Below are 27962 nucleotides of genomic sequence, written 5' to 3' on the forward strand. Positions count from 1 at the left end.
TCCTCAGATGACCACTGAGTCTACATTTATTAAAAACAGCAAAATATAAACACCACAACACTTTTTACATACCGTCTCCTGTACACAAACAATTCACTGCCATTAGTGTTAAACCAAAGTTGATGTTTTTAAAAAAAAAAAAAAATAATTCATTGATCAAGTCCACTAAGTTAATGGTACAGCTGGAATGTAGTGCTGGGTCTTCTGAGGTCTCCACGTCCACACTGGAGGTATCATCAATGATCTGCTTTTACATTCCTCTGACAGGATTTTTTTAGCTTTATATTTGTCATTTCGATACTTTTCCTCTTTTTCTCCCTTCTTTTCCTCTGCGGCTCAAAAAATGGCACAAAATAGAAACGTAAGGAAACATGTACACCCAGCTTGTGCAGGATTCAAATTCAAATCTTTTTGTTAAAAAGAAACCAAAAGTAGTAAAATAAAAATCCGTTAGTGAGAGCAGACACTGTGTTGTAACAGAGAGGGCCACCGGTAGTACCACAAAGTTAGCCGTCATCACATTAGTCATCGTGATCAGGGGCGAACAGACTGACCAACCCAGCGTTCTCGCTGTTGGCCACAATGTCTTTTGAAGGCTTCACCTTCTTGAAGAGGGATGGAAGGTTCCGGATATGGACCTCTTTCTTAAATTGCTGCCCCAGGGGTTTCTGTTGAGGCAAAGAAACAGTCCCATTAAGAATCAATTAAGAAATCTGATAAAGAGGCTGGATTTCAGCTCAGTAATCAGATTTCTCAGTGCATGTGAACTCTTACTCTGATTTCTTTCGTTTCTGTCAGTCTGAGCATGTGTGAAAACAGACCGCAGTACCGGAAATAAGCGAGCAGCGTCGCCGCGAGATGCAGCAAAACGCTTTTAGAGCGACGCCGAAACCAAATACATGCTTGACAAAATGAAGGATTTAAATATTCTTCATGTTCTGGTTGATGCATGTTCATATTTTTAGGTAAATGTTTAAAAAAAATAAATAAATAAAAAGCCACTGCATGAATTTTGAGTTTTAACATTATGTTTAAATCACGTCTTCTTCTGTGAGTTTATTGGCTGGATACAAAGCAGAAATCTGATTACTGTCTGACTCATGCAGACCTGGAGTTTCCCAGTGATCTGATTGCTCGAGAGCATGTAAACATGTTAATCGGATTACTGACAAAATCTGATTTTCTGCAGTTATCGGATCGCGCTCATTGTCATGACTGACAGGCAACTGGCAATGCAGACAAAAGGGACGGCACAACCAAGTTCTGCTGAATGAGAAACTAATAAAAGTGGTTCCTAACTGTAAATATAATTGAGGGTATTTAGCCAACACACATGCGCCAGGGTATTATATGACTAGGCAAAATTAACTAACTGAGTAGTTGTGTGACTTGGAGACTTTATGGCTATGTTCAGACTGCAAGCCCAAATAGGTAGTTTGGAAAGCCAAAACCACACAAAATCAGATTTTTGGCATATCCAGATTGATTTTTGGTAGTCTGGAAAGCTAAAAACCACACAAAATCAGATTTTTGGCACATCCAGATTGATTTTTGGTAGTCTGGAAAGCTAAAAACCACACAAAATCAGATTTTTGGCATATCCAGATTGAATTTTGGTAGTCTGGAAAGCTAAAAACCACACAAAATCAGATTTTTGGCATATCCAGATTGATTTTTGGTATATCCAGATTGATTTTTGGTAGTCTGGAAAGCTAAAAACCACACAAAATCAGATTTTTGACATATCCAGATTGATTTTTGGTAGTCTGGAAAGCTAAAAACCACACAAAATCCAATTATTGCAAATCTGATCCAAACCTTGTTTGGAGGTTTTTTGAAATGTGATTCCAATCGAACTTTTACAGATGTGTCTCAGTCTGTATGCTCAAATCTGATTTTAACGTGTGCTCTGCATCACTCGCAACACGGCAACTCCAGAGCGACGGAGGTGCTGGGATTCACGAAGAGCGCCAAAGATTCATTATTATTCCAGAGAATTCTGAAGAGTTTGGTGGGCTAGATTTTACTCCTCCATCTCTCCTGCATCCACGTTTGAAATCTGCATCACCAGTGTAGTTACTGAGGCCTACATCATTACCATAGCAACCCATGCAGACAGGCTGGAGATGTCTGAACACACAAATCCGATCTGAATACTTCTAAATAACACGGCGGACAGTCGTCTCCAAAGATCTGATTTGAGCAACAAATCAGATCTGCCTGCAGTCTGAACACGACCTAAGGTGATGGTCACCAAGCCTAGTCCTGCAGATCCATCGTCCTTTAGACTCTAATGTCTAATCACAGTTTGCAACAGTTGCTCTATTTAATTAACTCCAGACGTTTTGATTGGCCGGTTCAAAGGAATAATAAAGCACTTAAAACAACAGAAATTGACCCCTCAATGTTAAATGGACATCTTTTTCTCCCCCGAAACAGAGCTCGTCTTACCCCCACAGTGCCTGCAATGAGCTTCTTAAACTGGTCTTTCCTCTTCTTCTCCCCGACCTTCTGCAGCGCAGGGTTGACTGTCCTTTGGTCAAACTGTTCTAGCTGCTCTGGATGGATGTTGGGGATTTGGTTCATGATGGCGCGCAGCTCCGCGTATCGAGGCCGCTGTGGAGAGCACAATATTCAGAAGCGTTGAGTGGAAAGTCCTGCTTATTGTTTTTCACAGTTTCATGGGAATTTTAAGGTAAACTGAACCGGCTATCATGAAAGCATCAATGAGGTCTGTAAAGGAATGAATCATCACCAAATCTAACACAGACAAGTTAAGAGGAAAAACTCAAATTTCATCATTTTGAAATTTCAGAAAGAGAAAAGAGAGATTTAATTTCTCTTAAGAAAAGTGAACGGTTTTGTACCACCAGCTTTCACACAGAGTTCGTTAAAGTGATTTAAAAAAAATAAATAAAAAAATAAACCCCTTTAAAACAAGTCTCAGACTTCCAATTGGCAACTAATACTGACCAATGCTGCAGGTTGTAGTCCTGCTGTACACCTACCAGAGCATCATAGATGAGCAGAGCCAGCTGGGTCAGGGCGGCATTGCAGCCATCGTGTTGACCGTGCATCTGCAGAGCCTTCAGCACGCTGGCGTACAGCCACGTTACGGCCTCAGGAAGCAGGTTTCCACCAACGACCTGTGATGGAATAAGCGAAACAATTAAACAGCGTGGACCCGAAGGTGATCACGGAATCCACTGAGGTGTAAAGCATACAGGGAGCACAGACTGCGACAGTATTGTTGTACCTGTCTCAGCAAAGCCCAGCAGACCTGGGTAGCAACCCGCTGACAGTTAGTGGTGTCTCTCCAGGACAGGGAGTTAAATGAGATAGCCAGGAGAGTCATGTAGATGTCCTAAAGGCAGGCAGAGCACAAGTACAAGTCAAAACATGGTTCAACCGGATACTGTAATCAGAAGAAGTGTGAATCAATGACCACAGCAACCACCTGGCATGAACATCAAGGTTACCTCTTTTTTGAGAAGACATTTGCCCAGTTCTGTGAGCTCATCTGCCGTCTGTGACGTATTCAGCTGAGAGGAATCTGTTGCCATCATCTCCTCATCTCCTAAAGAAAAACCACAAACGCATGAGCAGTGCTGCAGCTGTCTAATACTTACATTTAATATTCTGTGGAATATTATCTCCAACCTTTGAAGATTACATATCACGTTATTATAATAAATATTATTATTGTTTCAGTTTCGCATAAATTCTATTTGTGTATTTAGATTTTTAGTTAAACTTAATGAGTTAATGACAATGAATAAATAATCAATTTCAAAGCAAGTTGCATTAAAATGCTAAACTGGGGATCCCACCCAATCTGGCAACCCTCCAAATGTTGCCAGCAGTCTTTTTACCCATCGTCTAAAAAAAAGAAAACCACTGTTTTGGAGAGTTTGTATGTGAGAGGGAGTTGCTATCATTTGTTCTATGTAACAAACCCAACTGAGAACGTGCTACACACTTAATGATGGGTCATCAAGGGTTCTTTAGTAAAGAAAATGGTTCTATGTAGAACCATGGACATTCAAAGAACCCTTTGCATTATTAAAGGGTTCTCTGAATCATGATAGGCTGCTTCAGATGGATGGAGAATGTGCTGTAGATGGTTCTGTATAGAACATATTTGGGGGAAAAAAAAAAAAGATTCTACATAGCACCAAAAAGGGTTCTTCTATTATTACAAGCTTGACATCACTTTAGCAGAACCCTTTTGGAACCATCTACAGCACATTCTCCATCAATCTGAAGCACGCTTTCACGATGCAAAAAACCCTTTAACCTCAGAAAGAGTTCTTGGAATGTTCACGGTTCTATATAGAACCACGAACATCATTTGCATCATTAAAAGGGTTCTTTCCATCATGAAAGCGTTTTTCAGATGGATTGTGAATGTGCTGTAGATGGTTCTATTTAGAACATTTTAGGAAAAAATGTTCTATATAGCACCAAAAAGGGTTCTTCTATTGTTACAAGCTTGACACCATATCCATAGCAGAACCCTTTTTGGTGCCAACCCTTTTGGAACCATCTGTAGCACATTCTCCATTAATCTGAAGGACTCTTTCACGATGCAAAGAACCCTTTAATCATAAAAAGGTTCTTTGATTGTTGATGGATCTATATCTTCATTTTTAAGTGTGTAGCTACCTAGCAATTCAGAGCAGTGAGATACTCAGCTGGACCGTATCTGGAGTAAAAACCAACGCTGACGCCTCTACATGCGAGAATCTCGCCAGCTGTGCCAAAACGCAGCCTTGAATGAGTCTAGAAAACGCGTGCTAATAGGGACAAGGTGTCTTTTAGCCACATTACTACATATTTCTGCTCTGCTTTCCTCCCATCCACTCCTCAACCTAATAAAAATGGCTCTATATGAATAAAAGACCTGAGTAACTCCACAGACTGGTCACCGTATTCACAATTACGTTAGTAAATGATTCTATGAACTCACCATCTGCATCCTCCTTGTTTCCTGCTGGTTCTGGCAGCTTTCTCGATATGCAGGACATCGCTGCAGGGCCGGATCATGAAATCGGTCGTTAAAAATGGTCAAACAGGCTGGAGCATTTCATAAAAAACTAATACAGAACTCACACAGCAGATCCATGACCTCTCGCGTGGCTAGTCGCACCAGCCGATCCTCCAGCATTTCCTGAGTCACCTGGTTCTCCTCGGAACCCTCGTCGTCATCTGGACCACTGATTGAGATGAAACCGTATGAGAATCCAGCAGAGTGGAAAACAATGAAACCATGAAACTGAGAGCAGGTCACTCACCACACGTTGGTTCTTTGGTTGATGATCTGCCACCGGAGGTTCAGCCTCTGTGAAAGGGCAGAAAATAACAGTATCTTATTATGGTGTTCTACGAAAAGGGGTTCTGCTATTGTTACAAGCTTGACACTACACTCTTTAAAAAGATGGTTCCTCAAGGGTTCTTTATGAAAGACAATGGTTCTATATAGAACCATAAACACTCAAAGAACCATCTGCATGCTTAAGGGGTTCTTTGCACTGTAAAGGCGCTCTTCAGATTGATGGAGAATGTGCTGTAGATGGTTCTATATAGCACCTTTTTGAAAAGGGTTCTACATAACACCAAACAGGGTTCAGCTATTGTTACAAGCTTGACATCATAACACTACACTCTTTAAAAAGATGGTTCTTCAAGAGTTCTTTAGTAAAGACTGCGCCTCATTTTAGAACCATGAACACTCAAAGAACCATCTGCATGATTAAATGGTTCTTTGCATTGTGAAAGCGCTCTTCAGAATGCAGACTTCGTAGTGCTGTAGATGGTTCTATATAGAAACTTTCTGAAAAGGGTTCCATGTGGCACCAGAAATGGTTCTGCTAGTGTTACAATGTCACATCTGCAACAACAGAAGAACGCTTTTTGGTGCTCTATAGAACCCTTTTCAAAAAAGGTTCCATATAGAACCATCTGCAGCACATTCTCCATCAATCTGAAGGGTTCTTTGAGTGTTCATGGTTCTATTAAGAACCAATTTCTTTACTAAAAAAACTTTGAAGAACCATCTTTAAGTGTGTAGAAGAAACCTTTTTTTAAAAAGGTTCTATATAGAACCATATTTAACCCATTCTCCAATCTTAAGGACCCTTTCACGATACAAGGAATCCTTTAAATTGTGCAAAGCGTTCTTTGAGTGTTCATGGTTCTATATAGAACCATTTTCTTTACTCAAGAACCCTTGAAGAACCATCTTTAAGTGTGTAGAAGAACCATTTTTCAAATAGGTGCTCCATAAAGCCCATATACAACACATTATCCACAAGTCTAAAGAACCCTTTCACAATGCAAAGAATCCTTCAGTTGTGCAAAGGGTTCTTTGGGTGGTCATGGTTCTATATAGAACCATTTTCTTTACTCAAGAACCCTTGAAGAACCATCTTTTTAAATTGTGTACCTATGAGTTTACAAAATGCTGGATTCACAGCTCTCCTTTGGGAAAGTGGTGGTTCGGACAGGACAGAACAGAACAGAAGAGAACGTGCGCTTTACCTGGAGCAGGTGGGAGAACAGAAGGCCCAGCAGGGGGCAGAGTAGACCGTCATAGTACTCCGAAGGACAGGACATGACCAGAGGTTTCATGAACACCCGTGAACACGACCACATTAAGGCAAACAACGACAAGAAGAGGCCATCTAGCACAGCAGCGTCCAAAAGACTAGATGGTAAGAGCTTAAATATGGTTATGATGAGATGATCTATTACAAAGGATATGGATTAAGGGGCGGAGCCTGTGGTCAGGAACGTGCTCCAGGTGGATAAGGGCGGAGCCTACCAACTGTTCCGCCAGTCCTTCTATTGTGTAGAAGTCCTGCTGCAGGGCTGGCCCAGCGTACCCGATGACGTGGTAACTGCAAGAGAGTGAGGAAGCAGAAATTTGAGAAAACGGCTCGGGCTGATCGGGTGATAACTCCGTATCTGTAAGATCAGGCCTCACCAGTTATCGTAGAGCGTGCAGAAGAAGCCCTGCATGCGCTCAAGCGCGCTTCTGTACACGGGGGAGTCGTACACGTCCATGGTTGGCTGGGAAATTGCTGTGTGGAGCAGATTATATCTTTTTATTACCATCTGCCAACCTTCACACAGAACTGATATCATAACCGGATAAAGATACGTTTACCATTTACCTAAAATAAGATTCTTCTCCACATCCATCACATCATAAGCCCGACTGAAGGTCTCGCTGAGCCGAGCCAGATTCTCTGGCAGAAATAAGCTGTTGTGGGTTCTGGAATAAGAATTCGACATAATTAAACAAAACCATAATTAAAAAAAGACCATTTACTGTTAAACTGTGTTGAATGATCAGCAGAGCTTTATTTTACTGTAAAGGAGGATTATTTTATTTTTACCTACTAATCTAATTCAGCTGTGGAGCCACAACAGGGCAGTAAAAGAGCTGCGTGTTGACGACCCCTGTTTTCAATGAATGTCCAACTACTGAAATTAATGTTCAAATAATCGAAGTCACTTAATGAATACTACCGCTGTTTACACTCGTTATCAAAAAAAACGTGCAAGCCCACTCAAGGCTGCCTTGTACCTTGTGTCAGTGCCTGGTTGCATATAATGTGGGGTGTGTAAGGGATGTTTATTTCTGATTGACGAGCCAAACGGCCGATCATGCCTGTCACAGTTATTCACTCACTCACGATTTGAACAATCTACCTTCACAATGAACTGGCAGTGACTGGCTGGCAATTTCACATGATGATGCTGCATATTTTAAACTCTCCTATTAGTCTCTTTTACAGTAGGAAACAGCCTGGTGGCAACATAGTCCCATAATTGTTTTTATATGTGTGTCATAAGATTTTTTTGTTGGCTTTGTTTTTAAACTCCTTTAAACTATTTGACCATTACAACATTCGTCAGATTTCTTGGTGAATTCTTGTTGGCACTGGCCAGGACAAACTCCCCACCTGATGAGGCTGAGCAGGTTTGGCAGCAGGGCGAGCAACGGCTCTGCGCAAGGGTTCCTGTAGATTGGGGCTCCAGCAGGAGTGTAGCCCACCACGAAGCCTCCAGCTTTGGCCTCCTCCAGATCAGCAGGCCACCGCGCCCGCTTCACCACTCCCAGGATCGTGTACACGCAAAAACTGATCTGCCAGTGAAGAGACAAAGATTAGGGTTAGAAGTGTTGGCCAGGACTTATAACATTCAGTTTGATGCAGGTGAAGATTAGGGCTTCATTCATATGCAAGTAAAACCATTCGAGTTGGCCACCATCCAGCCACATCTCAGCAGACTTTGGGCAATATTTAATCATAATCATAATCATATCGCTGCTGTTGAAACAAAACCTTGTACCTCTGAAATGGTAAAAAAACAAACTTTACTCTTAATGTAAGTCAATGGAACCAGACTTTTTCCTAAGAAATGTTGGGCCATTTCCTTTGGGCCATTCAACATGAAATGTGAAGGCCAATGGGTACTTTCAAATTATGTCCAAAACTGAAAAACAACAAAAATGGACATACGAGGTCTTGATACAACGTGTGATCCCAGTGTGTATACTGTAAATACAGTGTGTGCAGATGATTCATATTTACCCTTGACCTGTTGATTCCCATCTGGTCCTCAGCTGCGGGCTCATTAACAACCTGATCAGCACCAACGAAGGCCAAGAAACTAGCAGGATCCCACAGCACACTGAAACAAAGCAGGAAACAAAATACTGATCAATATCATCATCTCTGTGGTTCGACTCGATATCGCATGGAATCCCACTGTTGATTGTCCCTCTATAAAGACAACCTGTTTCAGTCTCCATTTCCCAAACGCTTAACCTACTCGATCAAAGTCAACAACCACTTGTTACGTCTGTTAACCAGCAACCAACCATAAGAGCTCAGCTGAAACGTAAACACATTGTCAAAATAATCAGGTTAGTTAGCCAGACTGCTAACGTTAGCTACCGTTACTGATGTAAAAAGGTCAAACCAAACGTGTGATAAACTGAAAGTTAAGAATACTGTGAGAGCGCCCCCTGCTGTTTATCAGTGTCGCCGCTCCCCAGTTTCAGTCTCCATTTCCCAAACGTTTTAGCCGAGCGCGCTAACGTTACTCCTCCTAATAAACAGACACACGTTCAGCTCCGTCTCCTCATTATTCACCACCATCACTAATATTTCATCATCAGCATTAACACACGAAGGTGATCAGAGGGGCGGTGGAGATCGAGTCTGCAGCGTCTGAGATCTTTAAAACGCAGAGTTAGAAAAGAAAATCATCTCACAGTGAAAGCAGCGTTTTACAGTAGAAATAAATGGAGCTCATTATGCTGGTAGTGAACTATGCTGCTGACACAGCTGCCTAAAAACCATAGAAACGGACCTTAAACAGAAGTGAGGACCCTGTTGGGGTTCATCCTAAAGTTAGGACAGGATTTAGGAGGTTTAGTCTAGTTAGGATGTTTGTGTGATGCTGTTTTCTTATCTGGAGATAATGATGAGATTATGAAGTCAGGAACTGGTTATTCTGTAATAGATACTGTCCTGAATTCAGTTCGTGCTGAAGTTGTCATGGAGACTAAACAGATCAGATTTCAGAGTTAAGAAGTTTCTGTAATACGACCCCAAAACAACAGCAATTCATTTCCTCAACAGCACTATGTAGAAGCATACAGTGAGGCTGGTAAGTACCTGAGCTCTTCCACATGCATCCAGTTTAACTCATACCTGCGCATCTCCTCCGAGAGCCAGCGTGTCGTGACGGGGGCCATCAGCTCCTCCAAAAAGGCCTTCTGCTTGTTGTAGTCCTTAAACTGGTTACTAAGCAGCACCAGAGCCTCCATGAGGGCACACTTCTCCATCTGGGTCAGCAGCAGCTCACTGGCAAACAGCTTCTTCACTTGGGTGTACAGCATGTCAAAGCATGGCTATAAAAAAATCAAAAATAAACAAAAACCACATACATTAACGGTCTTCCAGTTAATTTTGACACATTTATCTGAAAATCTATTTCATCTGTTCTACATTTTGTCTTCTTTCAGCCCAGGCTGGATTTTGGGCTTCTGTTCTGGTTAAATCATGTCAGCGTGTTATTAGAAATAATGAGAACAGTGAATTTAATGATTTCTGCAAAGGGGTAATACTTACTAGTATGAACTCTGGGTAATCTCGACACATCTTGATGATTGAGGAGCAGGCATGTCTTCTGACGTTCTTGACAGCTCGTGTTCGAGGAGCCTAAAAGCATTTAGTGACATCAGTTGTTCAAATGAAGCACTTGATCCAACTCAATCAGAAATACTGGATTTCACTGAAACATATCGTCGCTGTCCAAAATAAATACATGAATAAGCTCTGTTTTTTATCAGTGTGTTGACATCTGAGCACAGCGCTGTCCTTTACAGTGAGGCATTAACATGCACTCAATAATCAGATCATAATCAGATTTCTGCAGTTATCTGATCATTCACATGGTCATGTAAACACCATACTCCAATCTAGAAATATGATTAAGAAATCTGATAAAGAGGCTTGATTTTAGCTCAGTAATCAGATTTCTCAGTGCATGTGAGCTCTTACTCTGATTTCTTTCAGATTTCTCAGTCTGAGCATGTGTGAAAACAGACTGCTGCACCGGAAATAAGCGAGCAGCGCTGCTGCGACGCAGCAAAACACTTTTGGAGCGACGCTGAAACCAAATACATGCTTGACGAAATGAAGGATTTAAATATTCTTCATCTTCTAGATGATGATTGTTCATATTTTCAGGTAAAGTGGCGCGAAGTTTGAGTTTTATGTTGCGTTTATGTCACGTCTTCTTCTGTGAGTTTATTGGCTGGTTGCAAAGCAGAAATCTGATTACTGTCTGACTCATGGAGACCTGGAGTTTCCCCGTTATCTGATTACTCAAGAGCATGTGAACACATTGATGGGATTTCTGACAAAATCAGATTTTCTGCAGTTATCGGATTATTAAGTGCATGTAAACGAACTCGTGGTGTCAACATTTACTGATGAACGGGCCAACAGCAATGTTTTAAAAATGGCTTGTGATAAAATCTCTGTTAACTCATGTTAAAAGAAATACTTTTGCCTTCTTTTTTAAAGTTACTGTTTTGGAGACAACGACGATATACGAGGCCTTTATAGCTTAACATTGTGTCTTACCTTGCTTTCTTCAACTATTTCGAACGTGATGGCGGGAAACAGCTATAAAATACAAACATAATGACGTGAATACAGAGCGATACGATATTAGATCAAACGTCAGGACCTTTCCGCCACAGGTCAGGCGCTAACGGGCACTGGTGTGTGATGAATCGTCTTACCTTAAAAAACACTTGAGGTAGAAACTCTGGCCGATGTAAAACAAAAGGAAAGAGGGAGGACAAGTTGCTGAGGATGCAGGACAGTATGAGGGGATCCCGCGTCTCGTAGTTCACTACGGCCTGGAGCAGCTCCATGCCTTGGTCAACAGGCAATTTCTGAACACATAAGAAAACGGCAAATTAAAGGTGATCAACAAAGCCAATTTCAACCTTCTGTAATTGTACAGAATGTTCTGTTTATTTGGCTGCAATAAATTGAAGTAGAAAGCTGTTATTAAGACAACTAAGCAGGCAAAATGAATAAAAATAGTGTTGTGGAGGTAAAACGAGTGATACCTCCTTGTCCACGATTTTGAAGAGCTGTCCCATCACACTCTCTGTGAGGAAGGTCATGGCGTCCCACTGCCTGGCTGAAGGTGAAAGCATAGAGCACAGCCCCTCTCCTGTTTTAGCTTCAAGAGAGTAGATGAAGACGGTATTTACTCTTACGTTTCATCTGGAAACTGAACACCAGATGCCAAATAGGATGAATTTTGGACTGTTTTCAGTGCAGGAAAAGGATGTGGATGATTAAACAAGTATAAATTGTTTTTTGTAAGAAAATATAAGTAAGAAAAACAAAAAAAAAAAATGGTAACTTTACAAGAAAGGGGAAAAAAACTTTCTTTACTTTCCACCAAAGTTATTGGGAAGATATTTTATTCAAAGTGATTTTGGAGCATTTCTAGTGGTCCAGTCATTATGAAATGTATGTAAAGGAGAGCCGCTAAACTCCAACTGTGCACAAAACTAAAAATCGCAAAAAAACAGAGACACGCGTTTCTGTTTGGACAGCGACGATACACAAGGTAAAAAAACAGGCTAAGAAGTTATTTTACAAAAGAAAAGCAAAAGTGTTCTGAGAACACTTTAAGAATACTAATTTCCACATTATTGGAACCGATACTCGATCCCACACAATGGTCTTGTTCCCAAAAAACAAGACCTACAGAAAGACATCCAGCAAAAACAATTAATTAGACCTTAGCATGGAAATTAGCGAGCTGACGCTACCTAAATTAACTAATGACAAATGGTGGCTGACTAAACTGTACCTCATTCTGAATAAGTCATCTTCCAAAATATGCAATCCTAGGCCCAACTCCATTTCACCTCTCGCCCTACCACTCAGTTTTGTGCATTCACGTCTAGCGGCAGGGTGTCCCAATTCTTGTTGGGATAGGGGGTAGTGTTGAAGTGAAGTGGGTGAAGCGTTAAGGCTACATGGTCCTCCAAGCGGAGGTTCTTCAGAGGCACAATCCAAACAGTGTTACGAGAAAAAAGAAAAAAACAGCAAGATGGCGGCACAAGAGACCAAAGAAACCCACAAATGTGAGAATTTTCTCCGTTAAAATTACAATAATTACTGTATTATCTTATATTATTATATTATATTATAGTTTAAGGTCATTTCAGCGCATTATGATTCTTTTCTTCATCACAAGCAAAAAAAAATGATGTCTTAATGTCTTGGTTGCTAGCTACATTTCCTGTTCCACCTTAAATAGTCCAGCAGCTGCTCCATTTAAGGTGGACCAGGAAAATTCAAACAAGAAGCTGGTGAATATCTGACTTCAGCTTCATATCACTGAAGAATTAGGTGCATGTGATAATAAATAAGTGCCCCCCTCTTTGAAGGCATATGACCCCCTAAATGTAACTAAAGCCCAGCAGTGAGGAGCTGAACTTTACCCTCCTCTGCTGTCACTGCAGACTGGCAGGGTCGCCTACAGAGCAGCGCTAGTAGCTGTTAATGAAGTAATGCTCTTTATTTGAGGGTCCCGTTTCAGAGGGAAGATTTCAACCACTACCCCTTTGTAACTCAGTTCCAAAGGGCAAGGAGACACTCGAAAACAAGCGGCAGAGGTAAAAATAAGAGACAGGATCGGGCCCTAGGAGACAAAAGTGGCATGTGCCTTTTCCACTGTGTACGAAAGCTGAGAAATTTAAAAGTTCTACTTTTCCTACTAATAAAAGCAAGCGTCAGTTAGCCTTGTGCATTTTGGGCTCTTTTACACCACTGAAGTCAAATATGTTTGCAAAATGAATCCTGCAAACCCAAAACATATGATAATCAGTAGTATAAAGAGCACCGGTCTCACAGCTGTAAGCCACAGTAATTTCCTCCTCAGACACGTACTAGCATGACACTCCGGAAAGTGGGTTTCCGAATTGGTGTTAGCACATTATGTGGGGCGAGTTTAAAAGCAGTCAGGTTGATCAAGCTGAAAAGCTGTTTTGCCTCAGCGGGTTTCAATGGCCCCCATGTCCCCACGCTATGACCAAAACTGAAACTGCACAGACAGCATGCTGTTTTCTGGAAGACCTAATTAAAAGAATTTGAAATGAGTTGCTTTCCAGGAACTGCAGTCATAATATCGAGACTTTTATCACCTCTCACACCTCTTCAAGAGCTCGAACTGAAATAAGTTTTATACTCTGTTGAAAATGCTCTGCTGTCTTTTTTTGTCTTTTTGTTTTAGTGCAAGAAACGTACACAGAGCATTTCCAGTGTCGAGAGGCGCGTTGATCTGATACTGTAACCATTCCCCGGCGATCTGGAAGGCTTCCATAGGGGCAATCTTACAGGCATGGCGAGCAACGTCTCCCTGTTGGGCCCTGAAAGCTGTGAAAGACATCATGTTATTGGAAAAGTTCTTTCTTTCGCAATTTATTTGAACAAAGTCCAGTCTCTACATTAAAGAACCTGGTCTGCTTACAATTAAAGAATGTATTGAAGTCCTCATCACAGTCAAAGTCCACACGGGAGTATTCGCAAGCTGGGCTGTCGTTCTGAGAGGGGAACCCTGTCTAAAAACATACAGCAATTACTATAGCATGCGATATTATTCAGGCTGCCAACAGATTAAAATAATCACGATTAATTACATTTATTTGTAGTTAATTGTCTTATTTGTGCAAAAAGAAACATTCATCGCTGAGCTTCAGGGTGGAGCTGCAAATGGTTTGATAGGTCAAACTAGGGCTGAAAGATTCATCATATTATATCGAAATTGCAATTTAAAAGTGCAATTTTCAAATCACAAGAGCTGAAATTTTAATTACAGCCTATATTAACAACAGCGTTACCTTAACTAGGCAACACTAACCTAATATCAGAGCTTTTGAACTGTGTGTAGATGAGTTAGACCAATCAGAAGCAACCAAACACCCAAATGCTGTGACATCACAGCCACAACCAACTGGCAGTCTTAACCAGAAAAAGTGGATGTTCTGGTCTTCTTGGCCAAAATAACAAGCCTGGAATTCTGTTTACTGAAAGTAATCGCAATTTAAAATCACAATATTGATCAGAAAAGTCTCAATTAGATGTTTTTCGCAAATCATTCAGCCCTACGTCAAACCAGAAAAGTGGTATTATGGCATTAAAAATAATGGTTAAAATAATAATTGGTAAATTATCATGTTGACACCCATTTATACCACTAAATATTATACAAAATTCAAATACTCTGCCAAAGTGATTGTTAACCACTTACCTTCACGAGGTTGGTCATGGCTGCCTTCAAATACTTAATGGCCATCTGTGCAATAACAAGATCCTTTGATAAAACTTCATGTCTGAAAATGTTTCCCCAGGTGGTCTGTGTGGAGGACCTGAGAAACTGTTTGTAAAATGCAAAAGGAAACTGATATTAGTGTGGGGGCCCAATCTTCCATATGGCATCTCAACTGTCATCCAGAACGGTTGAAGAACCAAACACACAACAATGTGGGAGTCGAGACCAAATAAAGGACGTAAACGCTTTGTGAAAAAACTCCTTCACGGCTTTCAGAGCACAATAACATCAGCTAACAGCTACAGAGTGATAAACCGATGGATATGTAAAAATAGCTATAGCCAACATGCTAGATAAGCCATGTTAGCTGGAGATGTTGAAACAGCTCACTAACAATAAACTAGCTCAAGTGGCAAAAAGCTAAACACACACACTCGCCAGCAGGGGGCGCCGGGTCATCAACAAACACCGGCTTCAGTGAGCAAACATCTACTCCCTGCTGAGCACTCGCTCTCTCAGATACGGACAGCTTTTGAGGGAGGAAATGAAAACTGTTCCTCTGAAAGCGGCTGCAGCAGCAACTTTAAAGCACAAACTGCACTTTAACGTTAGCCAGCAGCTTGAAAAGCTGACACAGAGGTTCTTTTACTCCATACGACAAAGTTTATTCCTTTATTAATTGTACAAATTCATTGTCCTCAGCTCATCATCAGCTGACAAACCACTGAAACTGAGATGAGGGTGTTTCTGCTCTAAGCTCGAACCCTTAAATAAGCTGCACATGTTCAACTCGTCATTGTTGTTATTGTTACTGCTTTAGCGGAAACAGTGTTATTGGGCTTATTGTAGCACAAACGCCACTTTACCTGGCTGGGATGAGTAGTGAAGGCAAGGAAAGCTTCCATGTATTTATTCAGATTCCCAGGAACGTTCACTTCTGCGACTGAGCCCTAAATGAATACAGGACCATGAGCACCCACTCAGGCTGATACATTAACAAAGATAAACTTAAAAAACTGATCAGAGACTCACCACCAGTGCACAGAGCTGACCGCCGAGAGCACAGAGCACCTGACAGAGCCTCTTCAAGAAGGTGTATCTCATCTCCGATAGCCCTGCTCCCGCTGGCCTACATTAAAAACTCATGTTAAGCTTTGTACACTGTTAAAGACTGACTATAGACAGGCTTCCATCAGACTTTAGGCCAAAAGTGCTTTAATATTTTCAAACATTTGATGGCGCAGGCGACAAAAACATAATGCTAAATATGGCTAAACTTTGTGCAAATGTTTTTAGCTGGTATAGAAACGCAATAATGCATATCGCTGCTGTCAGAACAAAACCACGTATCTAAATTTTTTTTGTCGTTTTCCAGTTTTTGGCATATTTTGAAAATACCTGTTACCTTTTACACTGTGTGTAAATTTCATGAAGAATGGACCAAAAGAAACGGCCCAAAATTACTTGGAAAAACAGTCTGGCTCCATTGACTTACATTAAAAGTAAAGTATGTTTTTTCCTTCTCCTGTAAAGTTACTATTTTGGAGATAAGAGGTTTTGTTCCGACAGCAGCGATATGTAGATGTCGTAATAGGATTTTCTTCAAGTATACGTTTACATTTGCTCAGTATTAATCAATTCTCTGCATATGAGTTTTGATGGAAACCTGTCAAACATACTTGATAACGTTCTGGTAGCAAAGCTCATAAGCATTTTTATAGCATTTTCATTTTATTGCTTCCAAAATGCTCAAAAAACAACAGAAAGCTAGCAAAAGCTACCAAACACCAAGGCTGAATCTGTCTATGCTGGATACTCACTGGTCACTGGCATTGTTGGCTCCATCAGCGGACCTGGAAAGAAACAATATTGAAAGGCTCTATAAACTACAGCACTTACACTGTATATATGATACCAAACTGCAACAGAAGGTGCTCTGATCATGTTGATATTCCTTAAGAACTCTGAGTGCAGATACTCACTGAGCGGCCGACAGAATGTAGTGCATGGCCACATCTTCAAACAGCACCATGAGGGGCTTCCTGTCCTCCAGCTTTCCCTGCACAGGAGCAGAAACAACACTATTAACTGGCGTTCCCCTTATTTTTGCTTCTACATGAAAGTCAACCTGAAATTGAAATGAACCTTATTTTATCTTTTTATTTCATCCTTCTGCTCTTATTAAGCACAGTTTACTATATCATATCATTTATGAGAGAAAACGGTTTTCCAGTCATCTTTGATCAAAGAGACTTTTGCCTGACCTAAGACTGTTGATTACATCACTGCGCATCAGCAGGCGGAGAAAGATAATATTAACCAGTGATACCATGTTTCACCTCCCCCACAGCTACGGCTGAGTGATCTGGGGAAAATATCTGATTGTGATTTTTCTGACCAATATTGTGTTTAAATGCAGTAATTTTCTATGAATTAATTTGCAGAATATCCTCTTTTTTTCAGTGCATCAGACTAAGTTAGTTGCGATGGTTGTGATGTCACATATACAGGACATGGGCATTTCGTTGCTTCTGATTGGCCTAAACTCCTCTACTGGGAGCTCATTCTGTGTTATTAGTTTAATTTTGTCCATTTAAAACTTGTTAAGACATCATTGCTGATCATGTATTGTATAATAAAATTTACAGCTCATCTTTAGAAAATTGTACTCTTTCAAACTTCGATTTTGACACAAAAATATCAAACTTTCAGCTCTACCTCCAAACCCCCTCTCGCCGCCGGAGGAGATCCTAATGCATGACCACAACTTAGTAAGGCATGGGAACATGATCTTAACACATGGCCACGACTTAGTAAGGTGTGGGAACGACATAAGTCATAGCCATGATCTAGTAAGGCATGGGAACAAGATAATTAAGACATGATCCTAATGCATGGCCACGACTTAGTAAGGCGTGGAACAAGATCCTAACGCATGACCACAACTTAGTAAGGCATGGGAACATGATCTTAACACATGGCCATGACTTAGTAAGGTGTGGGAACGACATAAGTCATAGCCATGACTTAGTAAGGCGTGGGAACCTAACGCATGGCCACGACTTAGCAAGGCATGGGAACATGATCCTAACGCATGGCCACGACTTAGCAAGGCATGGGAACATGATCCTAACGCGTGGCTACGACTTAGTAAGGTGCGGGAAAGAGATCCAAATGCATGGCCAGGACTTAAGAAGGCGTGGAAACGAGATAATTAAGTTGTGGCCACTACCTGGTAAGGCGTGGGAACGAGATTCTAATGTATGGCCACGACTTAATAAGGCATGGGAATGAGATGAGCCTTGACCACATCTTAAAAAGGCATGATCCCGTTCTCACGCCCTACTAAGTCGTGGCCACACATTAGGATCTCGTTCCCACGCCTTTCTAAGTCGTGGCCACACGTTACTTACATTTATACGGGATGTCACCAGCAGGGCTCTGTACAAAATAACTTTATGGCTGCGCAACATACAGTTTATCAAGTGTTCTCAATATCTGCCTTTACTAAAGCTTGCAATCTGTAAATAAGCATAAACGTGTACGTTATAGATGTCAACGGACGTTAATAACATCCTGGGTTTGTGGGTAAGACGCTCAGAACCATCTTCTTGTAAGCTTTAACAGTAAACTGAACACGACCGCAACTAAAAAGCACATATTCACGATCATAACTGCTCCTGTACGTTAGAGCGGCGATGCTCGGTGTGTTTACTAACATAGGAGCCCTTTAGGGCTGACTGCAGTAAAAGCCCCACTCACTTTCCTGCTGATTGCTATGAGGAGACACTCTGCAGCCTCCAGCTGGAGCTCCGGCTCGCTCAGCAGCAGACACAGGATCTCCAGCAGGTGGCAGTTGTCGTTGGTGATGTGGACCAGAGCTACCCAGTCAATGTAGCCAGCCAGAGTGTTTAAGGTGGCTATACCGACTCGGCAGTGAGCTTTAGCCTGTAGGACAAGAAGGAACCGGTTAGAACAGCAGAGCCCTTCCTTTACTATGTAGGCTAATCGCTGGGTGTATACACTGAGTAGACCTACCTACACACCTAAAATGATGGTTCTTCAAGGGTTCTTTAGCAAAGAAAATGGTTCTATATGGAACCATGAACACTCAAAGAACCCTTTGCATTTGATTAAAGAGTCCTTTGTATCATGAAATTGTTCTTCGGATTGTTGGAGAATGTGCTGTAGATGGTTCTTTTGAATTGGGTTCTATATAGCACCAAAAAGGGTTCTTCTATTATTACAAGCTTGACATTGTAACTAACGATTTTTGGTGCTATATAGAACCCTTTTCAAAAAGGTTCCATATGAAACCACATACAACACATTCTCTATCAATCTGAAAAACACTTTTTAGTGCTTTACAGAACCCATTTTAAAAAGGTTCTACATGGAACCACATAACATTCTCTATGAATCTGAAAAATCATTTTTGGTGCTATATAGATCCCTTTTCAAAAAGGTTCTATTTGGAACCACATACAACAGATTCTCCACCAATCTGGAGAACACTTTTTGGTGCTATATAGAACCCTTTTTGGTGCTATACAGAACCCTTTTCTAAAAGGTTCTACATGGAAACATACAACACATTCTCCATCAATCTGAGGAACTCTTTGGTGCTATACAGAACCCTTTTCAATAAAGTTTTCTATATGGAACCACATACAACACTTTTTCTATAATCTGAAGAACCCTTTTAAGTGCTATATATAGAACCCTTTTCCAAAAGGTTCCATATGGAACAACATACAACACATTCTCCATCAATCTGAATAAATCTTTTTGGTGCTATATAGAACCCTTTACAAAAAGGTTCTATATGGAATCTCATACAACACATACAACATCATTCTGTAGAACCCTTTCACAATGCAAAGAATGCTGTAACCATGCAAAGGGTTCTGTGAGTTTTCATGGTTCTATATAGATCCATCAATCCTCATACAACACATTCCCCGTCAATCTGAAGAACACTTCTTGGTGCTCTATAGAACCCTTTTCATAAAGGTTCTATATAGAACCACATACAAAATCGTGCAAAAGGTTTTTTTTAATTGTTCATGTTCATTGTTCTATGGAGAACCATCAATAAGAGCGTAGTTTCGACACCATTTAATCAGAAACACCTGCCACACTCTGTAAATGCATACAGGAGCTGAATGTAGCTCATCTGTAGCTGCACGTCAGCCCCACTTTACTGGTTACTTCAAAATAAAGGGACCACCCAAGACCACCATAGAGACCAGCTCTGAGAGAAGAGTTCTAGACTCACCTTTAACTCCTGTCCTGGAATTATTTTCTGTGGAACAAAAGCAAAAAGACAGATGAACAAACATGATAAATACAGCCCACCTTATACCGGCTGTTACAGAAGTTGGCATAAAAATGGTTAAAATTCACAGTAAATTAAGCTGTGTGCTCCTCTAGGGGGCGTTTCATTAAAATCCACAGACAAAAATGCTTAGCACAGAAATGCCTCCCATAAGATGGGTCAGCAGAAATGATTGTCCATAAACTCTCAGATGGATGGTGAAAGTAGGAGCATGACGTTAACAAAACAGGCAAGCAAAAAAATAAATAAACAAAACAAAAAAACAAAAACAAAGAGGTCAAAAATGTGTTAAAGTGGTTTAAATGGGCCTTTTACACAACAATCCACAATAACATGGCCCATTCAGTTTCAATAAGGTGAGGCTCGCTGGTCGTCAGCTAATGACATCACAGCTTTTGCCAGGGGAAATATGGAGGAGCGCTTCATCCCGGCAGAGTTTCTTGAGCTCTATAACTTTTTTAATCCAAACACAGAAACATTTTTACTCTTATTTTCAGTGTTTTCGCAATTTTTTATCTTTCTCTTTAAAACAGTGGGGCATTCTACACTGGACAGGTGGCTGCGTGAGCTTTTCAGTCACCACACAAGAGACATGGGTGATTTTCTGCCTGATTCAACTCATTAGCTAATTAACAAGGTCCTAATGAGCCGAGACAGGAGTGTTAGAGTATGGTAAACAGAGCGTGGGGTCCCTAGGACGAGGATTAGGAACCACAGTCTTAGAGCTTCTGCAAAAAAATGACCAGACAAAATGTTAAAGTACGCTGTCCTCCTTACGACTGCGGGCCTGGCAGGAGTACGTCGTCACCCTGGTATTCCTCATAATTATAACCCACCAAACATCCTTAAGGCAAGTGCGCTATATTTGGGCCCAGAGACAGATTTCTGACAACCCCTGCTGCTCCCCGCCACTTCGGCTGGGTCCGAAAAGAGCAATGATTCAAATATATTCAAACATATTTTCGTTTTCTTTTCTTTTTTCTCCTGGAATAACAACAGTGAGTTTCTCTAAATCGACTTTAGCACAGGACAGACTCTTCTCATGCTTATTTCCCCAGAGTCGCTGGCAGTTTGTCATCAGGTGGTCTGTCTGGGTGGAAGACTGTGCAGTGTGGGCTTCGTCTGTGATCACTCCTGTAGTGTACACACCACTGTATCGACAAACAAGTGGTCTCAAGTGATGAATAAATGCTGTGCAGTGTGAGCAGCACAGGGATTCTGTGACTTCAAAAGTCGTGTAGTGTCCATCTGGTCGTCCGCAGGCCTGTATTAGTCCTTAGTGGGCCAGTGATGGTGCATTGTGTCATAATGATTAGTGAAAATAAGTTAATTCAATTAACATTGAGAAATAAATACTAAATGGCTTCAAACAGTGAAGCAGCCTCCTCGATTTTTGCTTTCCTCACAGTTTCACTCAACTACTGGTATAAAAAAAGGTTGCAGAAACATTCTGCTTATTTTTACCATCATTCTGCTTGATTTCTACTACAAAACAAGCTCAGATTAGCCTAATCTGCCAATATTTTATGTTCAATATTACACTTTGTATATTACTATGAAGTTTTTTTCCTCTCTGCAGATTTTGGATGTTAATGCCAGATGTAAACAGGGTCTTTTAGAGCAAGGAAAACACTGAAGTGCAGGGCAGGGCTGACTCCAGGACCGGGGTTGTGGACTAATTCCCTAAGAACCTGCACGCCTACCAGTCTCCGGTACTCGTCGACGTGCTGCTGCAGGATGCTGAGGAGGAAGGTGAAGATGCTGTCCATGTTCTGCGTCAGGGTCTGCTGGATGTCCCGCCGCCGCTGCGTGGGCAGAGTCTGAAACGTGATCACGTCTTCGGCCAGCCGCAAGAGAATGAGCATCACCAGCTCCGTCTGCGTTTCCTGAGCAAGAGGGATGGCGGGAGCGGGAGTTAGCCTCAAATTCATGCGGTACAACAGAAATACACAGCTGCATAACTCTGACGTATCAAAACCGTTTGACTCATGACAAATAGATCAAGAGAAACAGTTCAAAACTGATAATCAGTCTCTCTCAATGTTCTTTGCATTAATGTACATTAAAGCTTTTTTCAGAGGAAGGTTTTGTTTGTGTAGTGGCAAAAAAGTCAGTGCAGAGGAATCAGAGCTGCAACCATTAGTAAACAACGACATCAATTAGGCAAAAAAAGCTGACACTTCATTTATTTAACCCCTTAAACGATAAGGTTAATAACTGAATAATAAGCCTGCGGTTGAGGAGGTTCGAGGAAAAAAACCTCAAAAACGCTCTACAACGTTCTTATCGTACACAATCACTCCAATGGATTTCACACACCACAAAACGTGTTGGAGGCGATGCAGATTCAATTACCTGGTTGAATCATAAAAGAAGAAACTGTGTCATGTAAGTCAGACAAAACTACAGAAATCATAATAATTCACTTTGTTGATTGATCTAATAATTGTCAATACATAATTTGATTATGGATGTTGTTTGTCTTTATAATAATAATAATAATAATAATAATATTTCAACAGAGGCCGCGTCAATATCTCACTGTTCTGATTGTGTCACATACAAAACTCTGAATATCGACTGACTTTAACTAGCAGTCAGTTTTCATGACAATATTAAATATCGCTGAGAATAAAATATTCAAATATTGATCAGGCAAAACATTTGGTCAATCAAACAGCAAAAAAAGAAAGTCGCTATTGATAAAAACGTCGATATCTGCACTGGCATTAAAAAATAAGGCTACTGACTGTGTCTCCTTCTCAGAGTGCTGTTTGCTGTGATGACTAGCTAGTTTGGGTCGGGTCTGCTGAATGGTCTGATATGTGTATCATGTTTGGAGCTTAAACCGTTCTGAAGTTATGAAGACCAGAAATCAACCACATTTTTGCTTTGGGTTAATTCACTTTAATTCACTGTGTGGCATCCTGCACTGTGTTGTTGGCATTTCAGTCATTTGTTGCAGTTTTTCTCCTTTATGTGAACAGACAGAATAAAAACAGCTGTTTCTGTATAAAATACAGGCATAACATTATGACCACCTCCTTGTTTCTATGCTCATTGTCCATTTTATCAGCTCCACTTACTATATAGGTGCACTTTGTAGTTCTACAGTTACAGACTGTAGTCCATCTGTTTCTCTGCAGCCCCCTTTTCAGTCCCCTTTTACCCTGTTCTATAGTGGTCAGGACCCCCATGGACCCTCACAGAGCAGGTACTTTTTGGGTGGTGGATCATTCTCAGCACTGCAGTAATACTGACGTGGTGGTGGTGTGTTAGTAGTGTGTGTTGTGCTGGTCTGAGTGGATCAGACACAGCAGTGCTGCTGGAGTTTTAAACACCTCAGTGTCACTGCTGGACTGAGAATAGTCCACCAACCAAAAATATCCAGCCAACAGCGTCCTGTGGGCAGCGTCCTGAGACCACTGATGAAGGACTAGAGGATGACCAACACAAACTGTGCAGCAGCAGATGAGCTATCGTCTCTGACTTTACATCTACAAGGTGGACTGACAAGGTAGGAGTGTCTAATAGAGTGGACAGTGAGTGGACACAGTGTTTAAAAACTCCAGCAGCACTGCTATGTCTGATCCACTCGTACCAGCGCAACACACACTAACACACCACCACCACGTCAGTGTTACTGCAGTGCTGAGAATGATCCACCGCCTAAATAGTACCTGCTCTGTGAGGGTCCATGGGGGTCCTGACCACTGAAGAACAGGGTAAAAGGGGGCTAACAAAGTATGCAGAGAAACAGATGGACTACAGTCCGATAGGGTACAGACCTGGACTGCACGCTTAAAGCCATCAAGCAAATACCCCACATACCCCAAATGAAGTGAGAGTTTCCATCTCTTTCAGCATGTCTGGCCAGTGCTGTGGCCACTCTCTCTTGATCATCTCCACCACAATCCGCGAGAGAGCATCTTTGATATGACTCTGTTCCTCCAAGATGGGATATGTGCCCTAAAGAGAGACAAATTCAAGTGATGAGCCAGAATTTCAATCATATTAATAGATAAACATCTAATAATGTATCAACAACCAGCACAACTCACATTTGTCAGCAGCTCCATTGTGCAGTTCTTTAAATGGACCTTGTCCTGCTGTGGCATGTTGTTCCACTGAAACCTGTTTGAATCAGAGTGACAGAATATGAGGGTTGAGAACACTGGTCCTGGAAAGCCAGATCCCAGCATAGTTTGGTGATTTTCCCGCTCTGATTAAACTCATCAGTTAACTGTTGGCATGTGAGCTTGTTGTTAACGTAATAATATTAACAATAATAACAGCAATAACATTTATTTATATAGAACTTTCCATTTTAGTTACAAAGTCTAAAAATGCTGGCTTAAATAAATATGCCTTTAATCTGGATTTCACCACACCTATTCAGCTAGCACTCCTAATTATCCGGATTGAAATGCTATTTAGGAACTACATAAAGAGATTTTCTTGCACTGACTGATCTGGAGGAGATCCTAGGCACAACCAGTAAGCCTGCCTCAGCTAAGCGAAGTTGTCTGGGTGGGCTAGAGCATTACTTTGTGTTTAGAAATTTACATCGAGACTTTTTAAAGCACATCTTTTGTTTCAAATATTGCACGTGTTAAATGCTATAACACACTGCAAATGAAAACATTAACGTACTAACGTAAGGCATAATATCAGCCATTCCTTTTTATTTATTTATTTCTTTTTACATTTAAGTGTTTATTGAGTTTTTTACAAGTGGACATAGACATAAAAAGAGAGGAGGAGGAGGGGAAAAAGTGGTTGTCTGTGGTTTTTAAACTCTTATCAAATGAGTGAATTCGAAGGTGTATTATCCTTGTATTTCCGTCAGTTTATCCCCATGTATTCTACGGTGTCATAGGTCATCCGTTTGAAGCTGGTATGTCATTTGTTTGTAGTACATAAATTTGTCTTACAATTTTCGCCCACTGTTCTATAGAGGGAGGTTCAATCTTACACCAATTTCGTGTTATTGCCTTTTTTGCTGCCTATCAGACGTATTTTCTTGCTAAATGTTTGTCATTATCAGTAAGATGATCACTTCTATCTCCAAGGTACATATCTGTGCATTTTTTGGGAACCGAATAAGCCATAATGTGTTTAAGCAGATCATATTTATTTGCCCAAAAAAAGTACAGTTTATTACATTTCCAAAAGATGCGCATATGATTGGCCTCCTTACTCCTGCACATCCTCCAACATGGCCGTTGATGACCAATGTGTTTACTATGTATTTCAGGGGTTTTACAATAATGTGTCAAATTCTTTCCATATCCTTGAATTAGTGAGCCGTGCCCTCATTGCGATGTATGGAGATCTATATCAAATCGTGACCCCACTGTATCGTTATTTTCTGAATCGTTAGCTGCCAGATTTTACCAAACTGCGTTAAACTCCGATATAGGATCTAAAATATGCACAGAAATAGAGCTGAACAATCTGGAAAAATATCTAATCAACATTTTTCTGATCAATATAGTGACTAAACTTTAACATGAATAGGTTACATTCTTTACATGAACATCCAGGCCTGTTATTTTGGCCAAGAAGAGCAGAATATCCACTTTTTCTGGTTTGAACACTGAACATAATGTGCCATTTACTTGTGTCTGTGTTGTCATGTACACAGACCATGGTTGCTTCTGATTGGTCTAACTCATCTGCATATACATTACTGGGTTTCCCCATTTAAAACTGGACAACGCTGCCAACATTATAGGCTTCAATTAAAATGTGAAAACTGAACTCTTTCAAATTCAGATTTCCATATAATCTTTCAGCCCTTCACAGAGAGACAACGGGCAAAAGGCTTTAGTGGCTGAAACAGAACTCACTTTATGACGTGCTCCAGTATCTGCAGACCAAAATGTCTCACCACCGCCGCCTGGGATTTGTCTGCCAACTGGAGGCCGCACGGTACACAAAACGGGCACTTTTCTTTGAATTCTTCAAAAAACTGAAAAGGAAAATGGGCTGTTATTGTGCTGATAACATACTGCAGTGTTTATGCAACCGTTTATAGCACCACTCCCACTAGAGTTTCCACAGGTGAGAGATGATGTTGCAGGTGTCAAAATGACCAGCAAGCAACCTCAAAAGGCATAATATGACTTTATCCTCCACTGGAAAAAAAATATATATATACAGAGCCATTTAGTCATAATAATGAGAAAAGTGTCCACAAGCTTGACTTAATCTCTCAGAATTTTGACTTGCTATCTCATAATAATGAGATCCTTTCTCATACTTATGATTTAGTATCTCAGTTATGACAGTATCTCATAATTATGAATTAATATCTCAGTTAAGACTCACAAAACTATGAGAAATTTCTCATTATTATTAAGTCATAAAATTACTAAGTCATAATTGAGATTATAAGTCATGCTTATGAAATAGTAAGTCATAATTGAGACAATAAGTATGACCTAGTAAGTTATTACTAAGAAATACTAAGACATAATTCTGATATTCTAAGTCATACACAAGAGATATTAAGTCATACTTACGAGATGCTAAGTCACAACTATGAGATAGTAAGTCACAATTATGAGATGGTGAGTCTCATATGAGATATTAAGTCAGAAATCTGAGATTGTTATGAGATTTCAAGCCATAATTATGAGATGCTAAGGCAAAATTATGAAATATTAAGTCACAATTATGGGATGCTAAGCTATAATTATGAGAAAGTAAGTCTCATATGAGATATTAAGCCATTTTTATGAGATACTAAGCCATAGTTATGAGATATTAAGTCATAATTATGAGATGCTAAGCCATAATTATGACAAAGTAAGTCTCATAAGCTTCATATGAGATGCTAAGTCAGAATTATGAGACGCTAAGTCAGAATTATGAGATACTAAGTCAGAATTATGAGATACTAAGTCAGAATTAGGGAAGGCTCTCATTATTATAACTTATTGTATGGCTATATGTCTCCCAAACGGGTCCTCCACTCCTATTAGACCCTCCACATGTGAGACAGATGAGGTCGCAGGTGTCAAAACGTCCAGATAACAACCTAATAACGCATAATAAGCAGGTAAAATAAGTAAAAACACCCAGCTAGAGACTTTAACCCCGCGGTATCTGAACCGCCCGAACTCGAACAGCAGCTGTGCCCCCGGTTAGCCGGCTAACCGCGCAATGAATGGCACCGCGGTGACACCGAACCACCAGAGCGGAGTTAGCTGGCCGGCTAACTAACTAGCGCCGTCCGCACTGAAGAAGGGCGAGCGAAGCGGCTGGACGCGCTTCCTGAAAGCGCGGCTCGGGTCAGGCTGTTTGTCCAGCAGTGAAGCCGGGCTGTAAGCTAGCACGGCCGGCTAGCGCGGCTCTCCGGTACCTTCAGGGCCTCCAGCCGATAGCGCTGATTAGACTCCGCGTCCATCATCACGTTCACAGCCTTAACCAGCTGCTCACACATCGCGGACACCGGGTCGGCCATGGCGCGGGAACACACGCGGTTCTGCTCCAGAGGGAAGAAAGAGCGGCTCACACGAACATAGAGGATCCAGCCACGGCAGCTACGACCGCTACGGCAGCGTGGACACACACTCACATGCAGCGGCTGCGGCAGGCCGGCCGGGAGCAGCGTGGGGGCCGGACGAGAGCCCGCGGAATCATGGGAGATGTAGTTTTCTGCCATGTTTCGTACCACAAGTGGGAGAGGGGGCGCCTACAGGGGGCGCGCTTGCGTTTGCCTGTCTCC

At 41.1% G+C, this 27962-nt stretch overlaps 1 protein-coding gene across 1 annotated transcript; it reads right to left on the reverse strand.

Annotated features, from left to right (window-relative positions):
- LOC118816735 (exportin-5) lies at positions 1-27821 on the reverse strand. The gene is made up of 33 exons (XM_036583297.1): positions 27597-27821; positions 26080-26201; positions 24289-24361; positions 24059-24196; positions 21931-22113; positions 20168-20194; positions 18652-18837; positions 16872-16948; positions 16710-16742; positions 15922-16018; positions 15756-15839; positions 14869-14994; positions 14089-14179; positions 13866-13994; positions 11666-11781; positions 11330-11485; positions 11169-11210; positions 10149-10238; positions 9729-9928; positions 8601-8700; positions 7971-8152; positions 7176-7276; positions 6986-7082; positions 6763-6899; positions 6541-6638; positions 5295-5341; positions 5113-5216; positions 4970-5029; positions 3480-3577; positions 3257-3364; positions 3009-3146; positions 2452-2616; positions 1-668 (listed from the first exon to the last, which is right to left on the reverse strand). The coding sequence occupies exons 1-33, from the start codon at positions 27696-27698 to the stop codon at positions 522-524; spliced, it is 3654 nt and encodes a 1217-aa protein (XP_036439190.1). The 5' UTR covers positions 27699-27821; the 3' UTR covers positions 1-521.
- Positions 27822-27962: the final 141 nt, after the last annotated feature.

Source organism: Colossoma macropomum, unplaced genomic scaffold (genome assembly GCF_904425465.1).
Source record: "Colossoma macropomum unplaced genomic scaffold, Colossoma_macropomum, whole genome shotgun sequence".
Classification (NCBI taxonomy): domain Eukaryota; kingdom Metazoa; phylum Chordata; class Actinopteri; order Characiformes; family Serrasalmidae; genus Colossoma; species Colossoma macropomum.

What these genes read in the sequence shown, in the direction of transcription:
- LOC118816735 (XM_036583297.1), bottom strand. Translation starts at nt 27,698, where the DNA reads ATGGCCGACCCGGTGTCCGCGATGTGTGAGCAGCTGGTTAAGGCTGTG. An exon ending in TGGGAATCAACAGGTCAAGG is followed by an intron (nt 8,153 to 8,600) that starts GTAAATATGAAT and finishes CTTCACTGGCAG; the next exon opens with ATCAGTTTTTGCGTGTACAC. An exon ending in TGTTCTCCCACCTGCTCCAG is followed by an intron (nt 5,342 to 6,540) that starts GTAAAGCGCACG and finishes GCCCTTTCACAG; the next exon opens with AGGCTGAACCTCCGGTGGCA.